The following is an 18,299-nucleotide window of genomic DNA, read 5'->3' on the forward strand; positions in this document are numbered from 1 at the left end:
CTGGTAATGATGGCTTCCATTTAACGAGTGTCTTCTATGTTCTAGGCATCATCCTTAATCCTCACATCTCTGAGGTAGCTATTACTTTCCTTACTTCAAAGCTGAGGAAACTGAGGTTCAGAGAGGTTAAGGCACTCACCCAAGGTCACACAGCCAGTGAGTGGCCAAGCCAGTATGACAACCCAGGCCTCTCAGATGCCACAAGACCCTTGTGTATAAGTAATTCCCAACGTCAGTAGACACCTTCTCATCCTTTCTCCTTTCAACCTTATAGAGCCTCTCACCTAAGTCTCCAGCAGTTTATTCCTCCTCAACTACTCCAGCCAGGGCAGGTGGAGTGGGAAGGGGGAGACTTCCGGCCTGCTCAGAAGTCCAAACTCTCAAAGTTTTCTCTGCCTTCAGCATCCTCATCTTCATGGCCCTTAAGAACAGTAAAACTGGGAGCCTTCCTGTCAGCGAGATCTACAATTTCATGACGGAGCACTTTCCCTACTTCAAGGTGAGCCCAAGATCCAACCCTAATCTTACCATCCCGAGTCCTGGGCCAGCCAGGCCTCTCTGGAGCCAAAGGGTTCAGTTAGAAGGCAGAGCAAGGATCAGAATGAAAGCCAGGAGAGGGTTTGCCTCCTCCACACATCCTCTTGTCTCCACTTCAAAAAGTCCTAGGTCATTCCGCCGAGGTTACACAGCAGTCTAGGAGTCAGATCTATGTTGGTGGAAAGCAGACATGTCGGCCCGGATAGGCTTCAAGAATCATCCACCTATCCCAAGTGGAGAGGAAGAGCTTGGGAAGAACTGAGAGACCATCCCCACCCCTGGCCCCAGGATGCTGTAGGGTTAGAGGAATCTGAGTAAGAGCTAGCCAGCCAGGGTGGCATGGGATCCTGGGACCACAGAACCCGCTGCCTTCCAGGGAGAGATTAAGATCTGCCTCTGTGGGTGGCAGGCTCAGCCGCAGTTCTGCCAGAAAGCGGGGTGTGGGCTTCATGGTATTCAAGTGTCCCAGGGAACTGGGTGGCTCACTTGACCTTCCCAAGTACAGTATCTAGTTCCTGTCATCCACTGAGGGGGCTTCTGAGGGCTCTTCTGGACTAGAGGCAGGAGAGGTGCCCTTCTCTCCAGATGGGCAAACACATCAGAAGGGGTGATCCACCTACTCAAGGTCACACAACAGAGGGGATCGATTGTTGGCTCAAGCTGTTTGGCTTCACACATCAACCTCTTCCCTCCCTTCTCTGCATGCCCCCCATACCCTCCAGCACAGACCTCTTCTTTGGGGTGGGGGCAGAGATCAGAGCTTGTGTGTGAGGAGTGCCTTCTCCAAGGTCCAGACCCTGGTGGAGATAATCTTGCCTGCTAACCAGGCAGGAGGTAGATGCTGAGGCCCAGGTCCAGAACTCATCTCCATCTGCCAGTAGGGGGATTTTAGCCCCACTCTCTTCTCAGTTGTCCTGCCTGAGGATAATCTGAAGCTGATACTCAAACAAGTTTGTACTTGCTGCATTGCCATCAAATGAGGAGTGGGCAAGATGACCAGAGTGGTCTGGCCAGGAATGGGAAAGTATGGTCATCTATCTACCAGTGATTCTGGAAGGGAGAGGAGGAGGGAAGAGAGTTGTCTCTGCGATTTGAGAAGCATCAAAGCCAGCATCCAGGGCTGCCCCTTTATCCCAACAGATCTAGAGACAAGACCCTCCCTATGCCCTATAGCTTGTGGAGGGTCCTCTATAGGGCTTCACGGGGCCCGGCCAGAGAGAGGGAAGTGAGGGCCCTGCCCTGTTCCTCTCAGCCATTCCTCCCTGCCAACTCCCGGCCTGGCCCCCAGCCCCTCCCTGCATCTCATCTTCCTGGCTTAATTATTTTTTCTGGGAGCCATGTAATCCCTGTTTTATGGGGCTGAAGAGTGAAGAGGTCTAACAACTTTTTTTTTTTTTGGTTCTAGTTGTTGTTCTTAGCCAATTGCATCACTCCCTCACTCCTGAGTTTACATTTGACTTCAGAGAGAAAGCATCTGTGAGGATGGGACGGGCCCCAATGGGGAAGCCAGCACTATGGGGTGACCTGGGCAGGGCCCTTAATAAGGGGACAGAGCTGGAGTCTGGGCTCTGTCACTGCCTCCTGTGTGATCTAGGGCCAGCCTCTTTCTTCCCTGGACCTCAGTTTCCCAATCTGTAAAATGGTCAGGTTGGACCAGTTGGCACATACATTCCTTCCAACTCAGACGGCTCCCCTCTGACCTACCTAAGGAATTAGTTCAAAGATCCCCTGTCCCCTTTATCACTCACTCTCCATTTGAAGGTCATTTTTCTGGGTAAAAACAGAGTGGACCCTGGGGTGGGTGGCATTCATGCCCAAGGCAGCTGAGGTGGGCGTCCTGTAGCCCCATGAGTCAGGGATGTGGGACTGGGGAAGTGTCCAGCCACTGGACATAATTATTAGTGCTGACCATCCTTCTTCCAAACAGGAAGTGGCTGGGGTGGGGGCTGCCCTGGCATCCCAAAGTCACAGATTTATGGGCCTATAAAAAGGCCCAGTGCACATTAACTCTGCCCATCAGGCGACACGGCCTGGACTTCTAGTAGGAACTGTTGTGGGAGTTGACAGTGAATCCCCAGCTGACCAGTCTGGTGGCTCCAGAATCCCTCCTTATGACCCTGCGAGCCTTGGGGGTCATCTCAACCAGCCCCTAGCCCCAGGCCAGCTCCCCTCTGAGAAAGGCTCCAACAGCTCCTGCCAGCAACTTGCAGTGACGCTGGCATTGGGACCCAGTTCTGCTGGGCGTGATTCAGCCTGGCTGCTCCCTGGGGCAAGGGAGCTGGGGAGGAGGGAGTGGCCGCCCCTCATTATGCAGACACTGCAGGCTGAAAGGGAAAAGGGACCAGGGGGTGAGGGTATGGGGGCCCCACTGGCTGGAGCAGATGCTTTGCCCATAACCCTGCCGGGCCCAGGACTATCACAGAGGCTGGAACAGAGCTGGAAGGGGGGGTGGGGGTACCCACTGGCACCCCTGCCGCCACCTCTCACCCAACTGAGTCAGCCTAATGGTTTTTACAACCCTCCCTGGGCACAATTATTGCACTGGTGGTATGACCAGGCCTCCTAATGGGTGTTTATTCTGTTGGCACGAGCCCCCCCCCACTCCCCACCTGAGGGCTGGCCTCCCCACCTGGGCACGCCTCCCAGGCACCCTCATGTGAACATTCACACCCACACACACATGCACAATCATGGACACCCCCACATACCCAGAGAGACTTTCTCACACACAAACATCCTCACACTCAAATGAATTCACAGACCCACACAGGAGACAAGCTTACACCAAGGAGACATACTTAGGGACACATGCGTACACATACACATACACATAGCCAATCTATCCCTCCCCCCCAACCAAAATGCAGGTATACACACAATATATGAGCAACATGTGCACACATCCAAATACAACCTCATCCATTTTTTCTCCTGAGTTTGCTCAAGCAGGGATGAGGCAGACCCAGGAAAGGAGCATTCCTCAGCTTCCTCCCCATTCCAAAGCTGGCCTTGGGGAGACCTGAGAGTTGTGAGGGGTCCTAGCACAGCCTGAAAACCAGGGGGACTGGTCCAACTCCAGAGGAGGAACCGGCCCTCCCTTTATGAGCCATCCCAATAATCCTCTGAAGGGTCAGCCAGAGGTGGGGGTGGCATTGAAGGCAGATTTTAGGTGAAAATAATTTGTAGTCAAGGTTCCTCCCTGCCCCTTCCCCACCACTGAAGGGTACCAAGCATGGGTTGGGTGCTGAGGAGGATGACAAGCCCCAGAAAGGGTGGCGGGTCTGTGTCCAGAGGACAAAGAAGTTTTCTGGAGCCCAGACCTGGCTCAGGCTTGTTGACCCTGGCCTGAACTTTGTCTTGCTCTGCTCTGGCAGACAGCGCCTGACGGCTGGAAGAATTCTGTTCGCCACAACCTCTCTCTTAACAAGTGCTTTGAGAAAGTGGAGAACAAATCAGGCAGTTCCTCTCGCAAAGGCTGCCTGTGGGCCCTCAATCCGGCCAAAATTGACAAGATGCAGGAGGAGCTACAGAAGTGGAAGAGGAAAGACCCTATTGCTGTGCGCAAGAGCATGGCCAAGCCAGGTAAGAGGCTGAGGGGGCAATGCAAGAGAGGGCCCAGGGTGCCCCGGAGCTGAGGGGGGTGCAGGGCGGGGAGGAGGGAGGAATTGGGTGGCAGGGAGGGAAAGAGGGAGAGAAGCTGAGCTAGTGAACTGATTAGTGAGAGTAGCCTGAGTGGTTCCAAGGCTGGGGACAGATTGTGGGGAAAGGGAATTCTCATGGTATCCCTCTCTCTTTTCTCTTGGGCCTTTTCAGAAGAGCTGGACAGCCTCATTGGAGAGAAGAGGGAGAAGCTGGGTTCCCCATTGCTGGGCTGCCCACCCCTGGGGCTGGCAGGCTCAGGCCCCACCCGACCCCTGGCCCCTCCAGTGGGGCTCTCCCAGCCACTGCATCCAATCCACCCAGCTTCGGGCCCCATTCCTGGCAAGAATCCCCTGCAGGACCTACTTGGGGGGCACGTCCCCTCTTGCTATGGGCAGACATATTCACACCTCTCACCGGGCCTGGCCCCTCCTGGACCTCTGCAGCCATTGTTCCCACAACCAGATGGGCGCCTTGAGCTGCGGGCCCAGCCAGGCACCCCCCAGGACTCGCCTCTGCCTGCCAACACCCCACCCAGCCACAGTGCCAAGCTGCTGGCTGAGCCTTCCCCGGCCAAGACCATGCATGACACCCTGCTGCCAGATGGAGACCTTGGCACTGACCTGGATGCCATCAACCCCTCTCTCACCGACTTTGACCTCCAGGGTGAGCAGGGCTGAGAAAAGGAAGGTGGGACAGGACTGCATAGATGCATCTGGCAGTGTGGCCCATCCCCTCCAAGGCTCCAGGACATGACCTGCTAGCTGCCAGGTTTCTGATCAATGGAAACAGAAAAATCCCGAGCTGGCAAGGGGTGCCAAGGGGTGAAGAGGAATGTTCTTGCCCTATCTCCCTTCTCCTGGTGCCCCTGAACATGTTCCCACTGACCCCATCATCTAGCCACTCTCAGCTTTGGGGAGGTGGGAAAGAGCCCAGTGTTATATTCCATATTGGCTGTGAATGACTGCCAGTCTGAAGTGGTTGCATCTTCTCATTCATCTTTTAATGCAGAAGGAGAGAGATCTTCCCCCAGGAAGAGTGTAAGGCTTCAGAACTAGGCAGGTCCTGGAGAGGTTTGGCAGGAGGAGTCTGGGAAGAGGTTCTATCGATTCCATTCCATTTTGCCTGCTTTTTTCTACACGTGGTCAAGCCCACCCATTCAGATCCAGTGCTTGCCCAGGCCCTGGGCCCGGCCACAGGAGGTTTGGAGGGGGTACGGACCCAGGCCTCAGACCCCCCTGGGTGCCCTGGGCTAGGGGGACATCCACAAGCAGGTGGAGACAGCTGGCCCTCACAGAGCTCCAGGCTGTGTGGAGGAGATGGCTCAGGTCTTGGTAAGCATGTTAGAAACATGCAGCTAGATCCTCAGCCCCGTCCAGAAGTGGGGAGCATTCTCAACACTCACAATCAGCAATCATGTGAGTTGCTTTACCAGTGCTCCAGGCTCCACTTCTCTCCCTCAGGCCTACAGTGGAGGAGCCCCAGGGAGCTAAGCACAGCCAGCTCACTGGGTTTAGCAGCATGTTGTTGGAAGATCCTTGGTTTTGGCTGCAGGTGCACCTTCCTTAGGAGTTTGGGCAGGAGCCCCGGGGAGGGGGGCAGTTCCAGGGACGCCCTCTGCAGGCTAACTCCAGGGTGCACAGCGTAGGCATAAGCATCAGCCCTTCCTTATTTATTTATTTATTTATTATTTATTTATTTATTTATTTATTTTTAAGATTTTACTTATTTATGAGACAGAGAGAGAGGGAAGCAGAGACATAGGCAGAAGGAGAAGCAGGCTCCACTCAGGGAGCCTGATTTGGGACTTAATCCTGGGACTCTGGGATCACACCCTGAGCCAAAGATAGACACTCAACCGCTGAGCCACCCAGGCATCCCGCGTCAGCCCTTCCAATAGGTCAGCTCTCAAGTCCTTGCCCACTTCACCTCCCTCGAAAAAAAGAGCCCCAGAGATCATCTAAAAGCTATGGCAGAGGAATATGAGAGTTCTAGCAACTGCCTGGTGCCAAGGGTCTGTTCCCCCATCAAGGTAACCCCAATCCTGATCTCTTTAGCACGCAAGAGCCATGGAGTGGGGGGAGACAGGGCTCTTTGGTACCTCCCAGTGACTCCTGATCTCTCTCCCAACTAGGAAACTTGTGGGAACAGCTGAAGGATGACAGCTTGGCCCTCGACCCATTGGTACTGGTGACCTCATCCCCAACATCATCGTCAATGCTGCCACCTCCGCCACCAACCCATTGCTTCCCACCTGGGCCCTGTCTGGCAGAGACAGGCAGTGGGACCGGCGACTTGGCACCACCAGGCAGTGGGGGTTCCGGGGCACTGGGTGACCTGCACCTCACCACCCTCTACTCAGCCTTCATGGAGCTGGAGCCCACACCCCCCACAGGCCCCTCTGTGTACCTCAGCCCCAGCTCCAAGCCCATGGCCCTAGCATGAGCCATGTCCAGCAGCAGCTCCAGCCTGTCTGGCCTGGAAGTCCCAGCTGGCCGCCCATAACGGGCCTACCTTAAAGGTCAAGGAAGGAAAACCATCCCTGTCCCCTATGCCACTAAGCCAACTGCTAGCTGGCAGCAGGGATGAAGAAGACACCACCACTGCCCCTCACACATTTCTGCCATCTGGTGAGCCAGCTCCTCATTCAGGGTCCCGGAAGACCAAGTGTCTGGGCAAGAAAAAAACAAACACATTCTCCTTAACTCACACTCATTCACACTTAAGTAAGGCCTTCTTCATAATATGTGCATGCATATGCACACACACACACACACACACACACATATACACAGAGTTAGACACACCCACACCCACGTATCTTCTATCCAGAGGAATCAGAACTATATCACTGAGAGCTTGACTCCATTTCTGAGGCAGCTGAGGGTGGGGGGGAGCGGGGGGGCCTAAGGTCCTCATGCCAGTGCCAGGATCACCTTGAAACCCTATTCTGATGTCCACATTCTCTTCAGGACTGGCCCCTTCTAGTATGTTCTCTCCCAGAAGCCCCCTGTATTTATTCTCCCATCTCCATCCCAGCAGCTGGTCAAGGAGGAGTAGGTGGAGCCTCTCCCCAAGTCTTCTGTGGGCCCCTCGGGGGGCTGCTATTAGCACCCACCCGCCAGGCTCTCCCCATCCTCAGTATATTCTCTGTCTCACCTCCCCCAGAATGACACACAGGAGGGGTAACGGCCACCCCAGGACCAAACTGAGCCCACTTCTGACACAAAGTGTTTGGAAAAGCCCTTGCCCTCAGAAACTTAAAAGTATCCTCTTCACCAGCCCCGGGTGCAGGAAGGGCCCCTCCAGGGCACTACAGTCTCACTCCTTCTCTATAAGAACTTCATATAGTTTAGGTCTCAACTTACTAATTACTTCCAACTGTCCCAGGCAGTCCAGGGAATTCAGGGAAGGGGAGTCTGATACAGGCTGGCAGGGGTGGGGCGGGGGGTTGATGCCTCCCTCTCTCTGATTGCTGGGCAGACCCAGGATGTCCCTGGAGCTAGGGAGTGTGGCCCAGTTGCCTGCCATGCTCTACCTGAGAGCCAAGCCAGAGTTTCGGCCTACCCTGGGTCTGGGGGTGACAAGAACCCCCAGAGGTTAGCCTGGGCTTGGTAAGGCACAAGCAAATCCCTAGGTGGCCTGACCTGGAATAATAAAGCAAGTGCCTGTGGTCTTGGCTTCCGAGATTTCATTTCCGAATTTCCCCTCCTTGGGCACAAAGGCCAGGCCACACTAACTGTAGATGCCCTGCATCTATGATGTCACCCTGACCCTCATTCTGTACCCTGAAGTTTCCAAATCCGAAGAGTGAGGCATCTAGGGGGAATTCCTGACCAGTCTGGAGGAGGAACAGAGGGCAGGTGGGCCGTGCCTCTTCCCAGAACTTCCCATAAGAAGGAAGAGGATTCCCTCCCCCTACACCCTTTCCTACTGAGATTCACCACCTTCCTCCTCAAACCGCTCCATCTCTTCACACAAGAAGGAATCACTTCCCTGTCCAGGCTGTGCCTTCCTGTCCCCAATCTGTCCACAGCTGGGGTGTGGGTTCTGCAGGTGCCACGAATGGAGCCTAGCCTGCTGCTGTGTGCACTGCAGGCCCTGGAACGTGGCCTCTGGAGGGCCAGGGGCCCACTCCACTGCACTTCAAACTCACCTCCCAGGTACCACCTCCAAACGGACTGCTGTGACCAGAGAGCAGACTGAGAGGGAGCCCTACACTCTGCCTGAACAGGGATGGGGCAGTTGTGGGAGACAATAGCACACATATGCCCTTCAGGTCTCAGAGCAGCCCCACATGGGGACTCTGACCAGACTTCTTCCAGGGGCCAGGCCTGGAGGCTGGTCAACACCACCTGCCTACCCCAGAGGATAGCTCTGTAGAAGACACCATTAATAGAGCCCCACCCTACAAGCAGCACCCTCCCTATAGCCTAGCCCCTATAGGACAGGGTGGATGGGAAATGGGAGGAGACACGGCCAGCCAGTAAACCGAGAGGAAGACCTGCCTGCCCCAGCCCAGTCCCGACTATAAAGGAAGAGGCGAAGGCTCTCTCTGTTAAGCTCCCTTTTACAAAACCTCCCAGCTCAGGTGGCGAATCTCCTCCAGACACTCATATCTCTGTCCCCAGGGCCCATATGGCACACCAACAAGCGAGCTGGCACCCACACAAGCAAGGCAGGTGGCAAACGGAATTGTGGGTCTCGTGTTTGTTTTTGTTTGTAACCAGACTGGCCCTTAAACTTTTAAAACTGGGCTGCAGCTGCTCTGGGAGTCGGGCCCCACACTCCCATTCATATGCTGCCCCCTGCTGGCCGCCTCACACCAAACGGTCACAGTTTTAGGGTGAGCGGAATGGAAGGACGGAGGTTCTGGAAGAGTTCACCTTTTTTGGGGAGAGGGGACTCGAACATAAGGGTTCTAAACCTGGTTAGCTCATGGGTTCATTAAACTCAATGAAGAGGGGCACCTGGGTGGCTCAGGCGGTTAAGCAGCCATGAGATGTGTCCTGCATTGGGCTCTGCACTCAGCACCCATCTACTTGAGATTCTCTCTCTCCCTCTGCCCACCCCCACCACCAACTCACACTCATGAGCTCTCTCTCTAAAATAAATTTAAAGAATTTTTAAATTGGATGAAGAAATTATACCTTCACTTTCACTCATCTCGACTTCAAATGTATTTCCCTCAATTATGAATGTCAGCAATGAATCACAATAGCTTTACTAGAATCTGTGATTCTGTCATAAGGTAGAGAAATCACAGATGCTTTTATTTTTTAAAGATTTTACTTATTTATTCATGAGAGACACAAAGTGAGAGAGAGGCAGAGACAGAGGCAGAGGGAGAAGCAGGATCCATGCAGGGAGCCCGATGGTGGGGCTCGATCCCAGGACTGCAGGATCATGACCCGAACTGAAGGCAGATGCTCAACCGCTGAGCCACCCAGGGATCCCATAGATGTTTTTATATTATATCACAGATGCTGCAGGATAGACATATAGATTTCTATTATATAGTTTTTAGTACCTAAAATATTCAGGATTACCACATATTTTATAATCAGAAAAACGTTATTGTCTATAGGCTTCAGCAGACAATAACAAAGGGGTCCGTGACACACACACAAAATAAAGTACTCTTGCTTTAGCTGCAGAGTTGTGAGGGGTGGAGGGTGGCTCTTAATGGGAGAAGCCCGGTTAGGTAGGAAAGGGCTGGGGGGTTCAGATAGCAACTCTTTACCATCTGGTAGGGAAGCATTGCAATATTTTACAGTGGGTTTGGCACCCCCAACACGCACCATGCAGACCAGCCTGGGTAGGCATGAATAGTGGGTCTCTTGGGCTATCTTGCCCAACCCAGGCAGTGGGGTCCTCATGACACTCCCAAGAAGCCAAAGCAAAGAAATCTGGCCCACTTCAAAGAAGTGAAATCTGAGGTCCAGATCCAGCAAGGCCCACAGACTTTCAAGGTCAATAGCTCATCATCAGTCAGGACTAGACCCACCCCTACCCTGTCTTCTCCCTCCTTCTGCCCAGGGATCCTCTAGGTTCCTAGAGAAAGTGCCAGGAACCAAATGTATCAAGTTGCAACATTGGCAGCAGGACCAGTGCCAGAGACATGAAGACTTAAAAGGAAACAGGGGGCCAAGGCTCTTCCCAGCCGAGCTCCTCCTCCAGGCCCAAGGGACATAAGACTCTCAAGGTGAGTGCCAATCTGGTACCTGCTCCAGGGATGAGGACCTCAGCCCAACTCAAAACCTCAACCCAGTTTGACTTACCAGGCCCAGTTAAGATTGATACCAGGATGGTAGTGGAGTATCCTCTTCCTGACAACTGGTGGCCTAAAAGTCCATCTTACTTGCTATAGCTTCTCTGTAGACTTGTTTTTTGTTTTCTTTTTTAAGATTTATTTATTTATTTATTTATTTATTTATTTATTTATTTATTTATTTATGATAGACAGAGAAAGAGAGAGAGAGGTAGAGACACAGGAGGAGGGAGAAGCAGGCTCCATGCCGGGAGCCTGACGCGGGACTCAATCCGGGGACTCCAGGATCGCGCCCTGGGCCAAAGGCAGGCGCTAAACCGCTGAACCACCCAAGGATCCCCTTCTCTGTAGACTTGTAACCCCATAAACAACACCTCCAACTCCAAATACTTTGTATACCCACACAGCTTCATCTGCGAACCTGCCCCACACCCAGCCCATGCTTCTTCCTCACTTTTGTGACAACAGTTCCTAACCACTCGCTTCTTGGTGAAATTTTCTTCCCCCAGCTTCTAACAGATACTACTACAGAACAGGCTTCTGCTCCTGCCTCTCTGGCTGCCCTTCCTATCTCCTTTATGGCTTCCTCTCCCTTTGTCCTGCTCTCACTCACTAGCCTTCCCTAGGGTTACATACTCCCATCCAGTGACCCTTAGTTGGGAGGTGTGGACTGTTTGCATGGAGTGCCCCATTAATTGGAAGGCATTTAGCATTCCTGTCCCCTGCTCATTAAACACCAGTAGTGCTAGTTGGGCATCCCATAACTCAACCACCATCACAGCTTCAGCAACTGCCTTGTAGCCGCTGATCTCCAAGGATCACCATCTCCAGCCTTCATCCTGCTTCTGGTCTTGTGGCTCAATTTCCTGTCTCTTTCCGAACACCCCTTCAGGACATCTGTACCACACCACGGCACGTCCCAACCTGAACTCATGTCCCCCTCGTGCCCGCCTTGATCCAACTTGAGTTCCCAAACCCAGTGACAGCACCCCTTCCTACCCCAACACTCAGGCTGTGGACTGGGCTTCAGCCTTGACTCCTCCCTGTCATATTAACTTTCCCGAAGGCACCTGATACATTTTGCCTCAAGACCTCTGCTTTTATGCTCTCTCCTGTGCCAGAATGCTCACCCAATCAGCCTGAGTGCCCCTGCTCCAATACTGCCTCCTCCAAGGATCCTCCCCAGATCCCTCCAAGCAGGACTCTTGCTCCCCTGTAAGCCCAGTCCACCTTATCCCTAGGAACAAGTGTTTGTGTCTTACTCATTTTAGAATTCCCACGGGGCAGCCCAGGGCCTGACCCCAGCCAGGGCTCCACAGAACCCACGTAAATTCCAGCACTTCTAGGCCTGTCAGAGGGTGAGGTTAAAGCCTCAGCCCAAAGAGCACAGTCACCAGCCATATCCAAATTAGTGCCTGAGAACAGTGTGAGCTCTCCGCCTCCTTCAGTTCCTCAATTTTCTCCACTAATGAAATTAAGAGCTCTTCTGGGTCTGAGGCAGTGCTGGGGGCAGCCAGGTCAGGGGGTTCCCCCAAGGCAGCTGAGTACAAGATGGCTCTAGACCTTGGCCCAAACTGTGTCCACCTTGTCTCTCTGAGGAGGGCTAAAAGCACAACCTAGTGGTCCTTGTGGTCTCTGGGTGGGGGAAGTGGGCTAGAGATCAGGCCACCTCCCCACACCTCCCGTCCACCCTAGAGTGGAGGGCCTTTGTCCCAGCCTCTGTTTTGCCAGAGTTGGCTATGACTGAGCAGAAGCGTTCCCTCTCAGGGCCTGGGTCTCCATCTTTATCAAAGGAAAAACCCTTTCCAGCTGCAACACACACTAAATGCTGACTCTAGATGCTGAATATGATGCCAGAGTGTAAATGATTAGGGGACAGAAGGATTTGGGACCAATATTATTGGCACACCCCACCCCCATGCTGGTCCACAGCCAAAGAACAGAAAAGGAGAGAGTTTATTGAAAACTATATACAGTTGGTCCGTCCCTACCACAGGCTGCAATCTGGGCCGGTCCCTCCCACATCTCAAGCAGTAGCTCAGCCCCTGATGGTAAAGGCTGGGGCTAGGGCTGGGGCCAGGGCCCCAAACCCCTTGGGAAGCTTGGCAGCCAGACCCCCTCCCCCGATGGATTTTGATCTGTGAATTTACAACTCTAAATGGCCTGTCAGCAGTGGGCAGGGGCAGGGAATGGGTGCCTGCCCTGATCTAGTCAAAGCCTGGATAGGGGAACACTATTCTTTAACTTCGGCCCCAGAGGCCCAGGTAGGCTGTCCAGAAGTCCTGGCTACACCTCTCACAGGAGGCCTCCTGGACATGGAGGCAGACAGCCCTCCTACCACCCCACCCCATGTGCCAGGGCCAATGGGCTTTGGAGACTTGGGCTGGGGACATCAGGTACCCTCCCTCCCATCGCTGGCTCAGGGTCCAGGGCTCTCAGAACACTGTCCAGGCAGAAGACCTTGGGTTGAGACGGGAGTGTCGGGAAGGTTACAGCTGAAGGCCCGGGACCCTCCTGGGGTAGGGGACTGTTTTGGGAGTCAGGGCGTTCCACTGTAGGAATAGTCTGCTTTGTTGTGCATCACCAGCCGGTCATCCACGAAGTAGAAGCTGTCAGACTGTGTTTCATATGGGTGACGGATCATCTCATTGACTGCAAGAGAGACCCAACCAGTTGGGGCAAAGGTCAGGAAGGAGCCTGAGCCAGGCCACTGCAGAGGCTTCAGGACTGTGGGATGGGGACAAGCTGAACAACCTCAGAACCACCTCAAAGAGTTCCCCCAGCCTTTCTGAGCCTCAGTTCCCTATAGGTGGCACAGGAATGGTAGCTCAATTCAAGAGGCCCAGGGTGGGAGGAAGGGAGACAGACCCACACTCCTCCCAATGTGGGCTCTCTAGTTCCCCCAACCCTCCACTCCCACAAAGGCCCTGCCCACGCACTCAGCTCCTCAGAGAGAGGGGGGAAGTCGTAGATGTGCTCGCAGGTGTTCTTGCTGCTGGGGATGCAGAAACCAAAGTGGAAGTCAAAACTTTTGAGGAGCTGGTTGCGAAAGTAGTGCCTCTCAATCATGCGGAAGTTGTTGACAGGCTTGTCTCCCACTGTGAACTCCACCCTGAGAGATAGGAGGGGGCAGAGCTGAACTTGGCCTCGAAGTCAGCCAGCAAGGCTCAAGACAGACACCACTCCCCAAAAGAGAGGCTCAGTAAGAACTCAGGAAGGACTCATTCCCACCCTCACCCTTACCCCCCAGCCCATACCCATCCTCTCAAACCCTCCCCACCTCCATCCAGTGACTCACGTGGCTCCCACCTGCCTCAGGCGGAGGAAGGCAGGTGTGAACTGGTAGCGGACAAAGCGCCCAGCATTGGGGTCCAAGTCCCGCCGGTTGATGGGCAACCGCTCTGTAATGTACCCCAACTGGGGCTCAGAGGGCTTCAGGCTGGGGCCCAGGCCCACCCAGGGTTCCACCCAAGGACTCCCACCATCTGGATTCTTAAAAATTCCCCAGGAGATTCTGACATTGAGGGTTCAGACCATTTGGCCAAATGGTTCCACTGGGAAAGGGGAGTGGTTTCTAAGTCAGCATTTCACCAATTTTAAGTGAGGTTCCCAGGGCCACAGGAGGAACAGAGGCTGGGGCCTCTGGGACTGTAGTTCCCAGGAAGGCCTGCAGAGGGCAGGCTGGCAGGGACTGAAGGGGCCAAACTGTCCTCCCAAGATGTCCAGCCCCAGAAACAGATGGGAAAGAAAAGGAGAGGGCCAGCCCCAGCTCTGCTCTGACTCTTCTGCAGCTTGAGGACTCCCTGGGCAACCCACTTCACAGCCCTCGTCCACCTCGTCCCCCTGTCCATAGCCTACCCACCCAGCCCACTCACCTGAGGCTGGGGGCTTCTTGATTTCAAAGAGAACAGTGCCTGAGTCCATGTCTCGAATCTTGAATCTGATGAAGTCAATCTTGTAGATATTCTCCTCGGGAGAGCATAGGTAATCTAGGGAAGACAGGCAGCTAAGCAAAAGAGGGACTCGCCCTGAAGACCCTGCTCAGCCTTGCTGGGACCCCAGACTAGCTACTACTTTCTCTGATTCTGAAAGATCACACTGCCTTCCAGAAAGTGAGAATGGAGCCCCTGCCTTGAGGATGCACCCAGAATGTGGAGGATACACAGCTCTGTCACTTGGATCTAATGAGAGGCAAACAGCTCTCTCCTCAGAGATCTCTGAGGTCAGGAAGGGCCAAGGTGAGAAAAGTGGAAGACGAGATCACCTCCCCTCAGCGGTTTCTCTCCCATCCTGGAGTTGCGCGGCCTTATTCCAGCCTCTGCCCTGCCAGGGCGAGCTTGGTGACTTTGAGCCAGTTGGGCTCTGATCTAATGAGGAGTCCCAGCACGAGAGGGAAGATACAGCCCTGCCTTTGAGAACCTCATGCTAAAGAGGGTGACATAGCTCTGCCTCAAGATATCCACAGTGCTTCCCTGGAGAACAGCCCCACCTCCAGCACATAGCTGCCCCTGGTGCTACATCTAGGAATGTCAAGCAAGGACTTCCCTGACCTGGGTGGTGCTAGGGCAGGAAAACAACCCCACTCCTGTTCCTCCTCACCCCTAACCCCCTCGTCTCCCCGTAAGAAGCTTATATAAGCCCAGCTCCCTTAAGCAGCTTAGCCAAAGCTCTGCTGACTCAAGCCCAGAGCCTCGAATATTGGAGGAAGGGGGCCACCTTTGCTCCTATCCCCTTGGATATCCAAGTGGGAAGTCTTAGCAAACCGAGGGAACCCGCTTGAAGGTCATCTACCCAGCCTTAGCTCTGAGCTACCCCCATAGAGAAGAGTACCAAGTTTAGCCAGGAAGAGGGTGTGGCAGGTGCGCATGGGGGTGTGCCTGGGGGAAAGGGAGTCCTCAGGCCCAGAAGAGGAACCAGGAACAGTGGTGAGCTGTGGCTGAGGAAACTTAGGAATATCAGGGCCTGATCCACCCCTCACTTCTGCACCAGCAACTACACATGCTCAGGGAGGTCTTGGCAACAAACAGAAAGAAACACTGTTGGGTCTGGTGCTATCTGCCTGCACAGCATCACATCCTCCCCATAGAGGCCCGGAAATCACCCTCCAGGCCCCTAGGCCACCTCCTATTCCTCTGGGGCAGGAAGAGGAAGTGAATGTAAGGTCACTCTCTCTTCCCTAAGCTTGGGGCAGCCCCCTCCAGGAAGCCCTCCCGGGAGCCTCCTGGCACCCTAAGGTCCAGCAGGGCTTGGGGAAGGGCCTGATCTCTGGCCTGGCCACCACAATCCACAGTGGGGAGAGAGGAAGAGGAACACATGTGGGCAGCCCTGAACTCATCCTGTACACACCTTATTTTCACAGAATGTATGCACTAGTCCCAAGATGTAGAGAGAAGGTGCAGGGCACAAGGAGCAGACTCCAGCTCCCTGGATAGCCCTTCCCTCTCCACATTCTTGCTTTGGGTGCCTCTCCTGTCATGCAGGAATGAGTGCTTAGAGTCCGCCCTCAGTCTCTTCTACTACACCTTGAATTAGCAGCCCTTTTGTCCTTAGAGGAAGTGAGGGAAGTGGGATGCCCCGTGGCTCAGAATGCCACACCCACACCCTCCCTTCTGCCAAGGGAAGGATGAAGCCTGCCCCGGGTCAGGGCAGATAAAGGGACAGAGTGGCTTAAGGCTCAGAACAAAACTGCCCCCCCCCTTCCCTCTGCTACAAATAGCTTCCTAATCTGGATTCAGGGCTGGTAATCCAGGAAGAGCAAACCTCCGACCTGTGTGATTAGGCTCAAAAGAGACCAGGGGGTGCCAGGATGGAGATCCCTGGAACCCAGGTCTCAGCTTCTATAGAGGAAAGGTTCCCATGAAGCCCCTTCCCCCACTCATCTCCCACAGATGCCCCATCTCTAAGGACTATGGATTTCCTCCAAATTAGGAGACACATGGCAGTACATGGGCTGGAAGCCCCTACAGTTACAAAATAGTCTCTAAAGTTACCTAAGACCCAGACAGGTCAGCTTGACCTCTAAACATCCTATAAGTTCTGCCCTCATTCTAAATGCTGCCATTGCCAGTTATAGCTCAATTGGCACTACCATCAAACTGGTCCAGGACCCCTCCCTCTACTAGTGTCTGCTTGGGCGAGGCAGTTCAGTGCTCTGGGGGCCCCGCCAAGAATGGCTGCTGCCTGGCTCAGAGAGGAGAAGCTGGTCCCCCAGGGACCCAGATGCACAGGCCTAGACCTGCCATTACAGTCCCCTCCACTGCTCTGTCTGGCAGCCTTGGGCTCTGCTGCTCCTGCAGCTCCAGAGCTCAGGTCTGCTCCAGCACCTGCCCCCTTCCACCAAAGAGGGGTCTCAACAGTGCTCTCACAGAAGGGCCAGTGCAGGATTCTGATAAATGAAACTACATTGGAGGACCACTCTCTCTCCAAATGCCTGTTTTTGAGGCTCAGCCACTGCCTCTGCCATGAGGCTTCGTAGCCCTTGTTCTCTGCCTGGCAACCTCCTCCCTTGTCCTGAATGCCCAGTTATCTGCCTCCAGGCAGCAGCCATAAGCAGTCCTGTGGGGCCTTCAGTACTATGGACAAAAGAGCCCTATTTACAGAGCATGCACAGCATGCCAGGCACTATGCAAAATCGGAAAATTAGTTTTCACAACAGCCCTATATAATAGGTGCCATTATCCCCCATTTTACAGATGAACATGCTCAGAGGTGAAATTACTCACCCAAGGTCACACTGCCAATTACATGGCATAGCTGGGACTTCAACCCAGGCAGTTCAGCTCAGAAACTCAACCACAGTGGGAGACTAGGCCTCCCGGAAGAAGATAGGTTAAGGGGGATGGAGGGCCTTAACCTACTCCCTTGAGAGGGCCCAGAGCCAACCCACTGAGGTTTCCTGCCCAGTCCTTTCCTGGGGTTGGAGGATGGCCCCAGACTCTCTGGGGAATCTGGAGTGACGGCATTTAATGATCAGGGCGACTGGAGGGTCTTAAGGTCACCTAAGTAGCTCAGCCTCCTCCTAGCCTCCAGGGTGAGGACTGAGGACAGAATACACTCAGCATCCATCCTCATTATTGCAGTGAAAAGCCTCAAAGGCCTCGGAAGACTCTATGAGGAAGGGGTCACAGTTGCAGCTGCTGCCTCACCTCCACCATGGGAAAGGGGGATGGCCTCCTCAGAAAGATAGGAGTAGGGTGAAAATAAATATCTACAGGGAGAAAAGGCGGGTACAAGGAGATCTCAGGCTGGAAGGCAGAAGGGTAGGGGATTCAGGCGAGGGGTATCCGGGTGGGGGAGGGGAGGCGGGAGTGGGGGGTAGGGCGGGAAAGGGGGCGGGGGCCCAGGCTCAGCGCAAGGCGCACAGCAAGGGCCCCCTCCCGCGCGCTCTCCCTCCCGCCCTCCCGCCGCGGGCGGCGCTGCCTCGCCAGTGCTCACCGCCCGTGATCCGCTGCAGCCCCAGCACGTCCTCTGGCCCGATCCGCTGCTTCCTCTGCAGCGGCCCCGGCCTGGGCCCCGGACCAGCCTCCGGCTCTGACTCGGACCCGGACTCGGATTCCGCCTGCAGCTGCGGCTCGGGCTTGGGCTCCACGCTCGGGCCAGGGGCCCCAGAAGCGGGCTCCGCCCCCGTCCCAGCCCCACCGCCGCCCTTTTTCACCTTCATGGCCTCGCGGGGCCACCGCTCTCGCTTGCTGCCGCGGCAGCTGCCTGCGCCGGCTGGAGCCGAGAGAAGGGGGAGCGTCCGCAGCCCCGCCCCCCGGCCAGGGCCCCAGGTACCGCCCCGCCCCCGGGGGTGGGCCAGGCACGGGCCCCGCCCACCCCTGCGAACGCCAACCTGGGTCCACTCCCCCGGGGC

At 54.7% G+C, this 18,299-nt stretch overlaps 2 protein-coding genes across 12 annotated transcripts in view; one reads left to right on the forward strand and one right to left on the reverse strand.

Moving 5' to 3' along the window:
- FOXN1 (forkhead box N1) overlaps positions 1–7,849 on the forward strand; it is a 28,216-nt gene extending 20,367 nt beyond the window's left edge. For all 11 annotated transcript variants that reach the window (XM_055318814.1, XM_055318805.1, XM_055318843.1 and 8 more), the window contains 4 exons: positions 403–499; positions 3,912–4,119; positions 4,351–4,842; positions 6,311–7,849. In XM_055318814.1, the coding sequence (XP_055174789.1) occupies positions 403–499; positions 3,912–4,119; positions 4,351–4,842; positions 6,311–6,621 (1,108 nt within the window). In that variant the 3' untranslated portion in view covers positions 6,622–7,849. The remainder of the gene's footprint in view (positions 1–402; positions 500–3,911; positions 4,120–4,350; positions 4,843–6,310) is intronic.
- Positions 7,850–12,057: 4,208 nt separating this feature from the next.
- UNC119 (unc-119 lipid binding chaperone) lies at positions 12,058–18,174 on the reverse strand. Its single transcript, XM_055315410.1, has 5 exons — positions 17,882–18,174; positions 14,323–14,436; positions 13,746–13,848; positions 13,387–13,559; positions 12,058–13,099 (listed from the first exon to the last, which is right to left on the reverse strand). The coding sequence occupies exons 1-5, from the start codon at positions 18,105–18,107 to the stop codon at positions 12,987–12,989; spliced, it is 729 nt and encodes a 242-aa protein (XP_055171385.1). The 5' UTR covers positions 18,108–18,174; the 3' UTR covers positions 12,058–12,986.
- Between the last annotated feature and the right edge of the window lie 125 nt (positions 18,175–18,299).

The sequence above is a fragment of the Nyctereutes procyonoides genome, unplaced genomic scaffold, assembly GCF_905146905.1.
Source record: "Nyctereutes procyonoides isolate TBG_1078 unplaced genomic scaffold, NYPRO_anot_genome, whole genome shotgun sequence".
Classification (NCBI taxonomy): domain Eukaryota; kingdom Metazoa; phylum Chordata; class Mammalia; order Carnivora; family Canidae; genus Nyctereutes; species Nyctereutes procyonoides.

Bases quoted from the DNA above. Each gene is read 5' to 3' on its own strand.
- UNC119 (XM_055315410.1), bottom strand. From the start codon at position 18,107: ATGAAGGTGAAAAAGGGCGGCGGTGGGGCTGGGACGGGGGCGGAGCCC. The intron at 13,849-14,322 runs GTGAGTGGGCTG...GGTACATTACAG, and splicing joins CAAGAAGCCCCCAGCCTCAG to AGCGGTTGCCCATCAACCGG. The intron at 13,560-13,745 runs GTGAGTCACTGG...CCTATCTCTCAG, and splicing joins CTGAGGCAGGTGGGAGCCAC to GGTGGAGTTCACAGTGGGAG.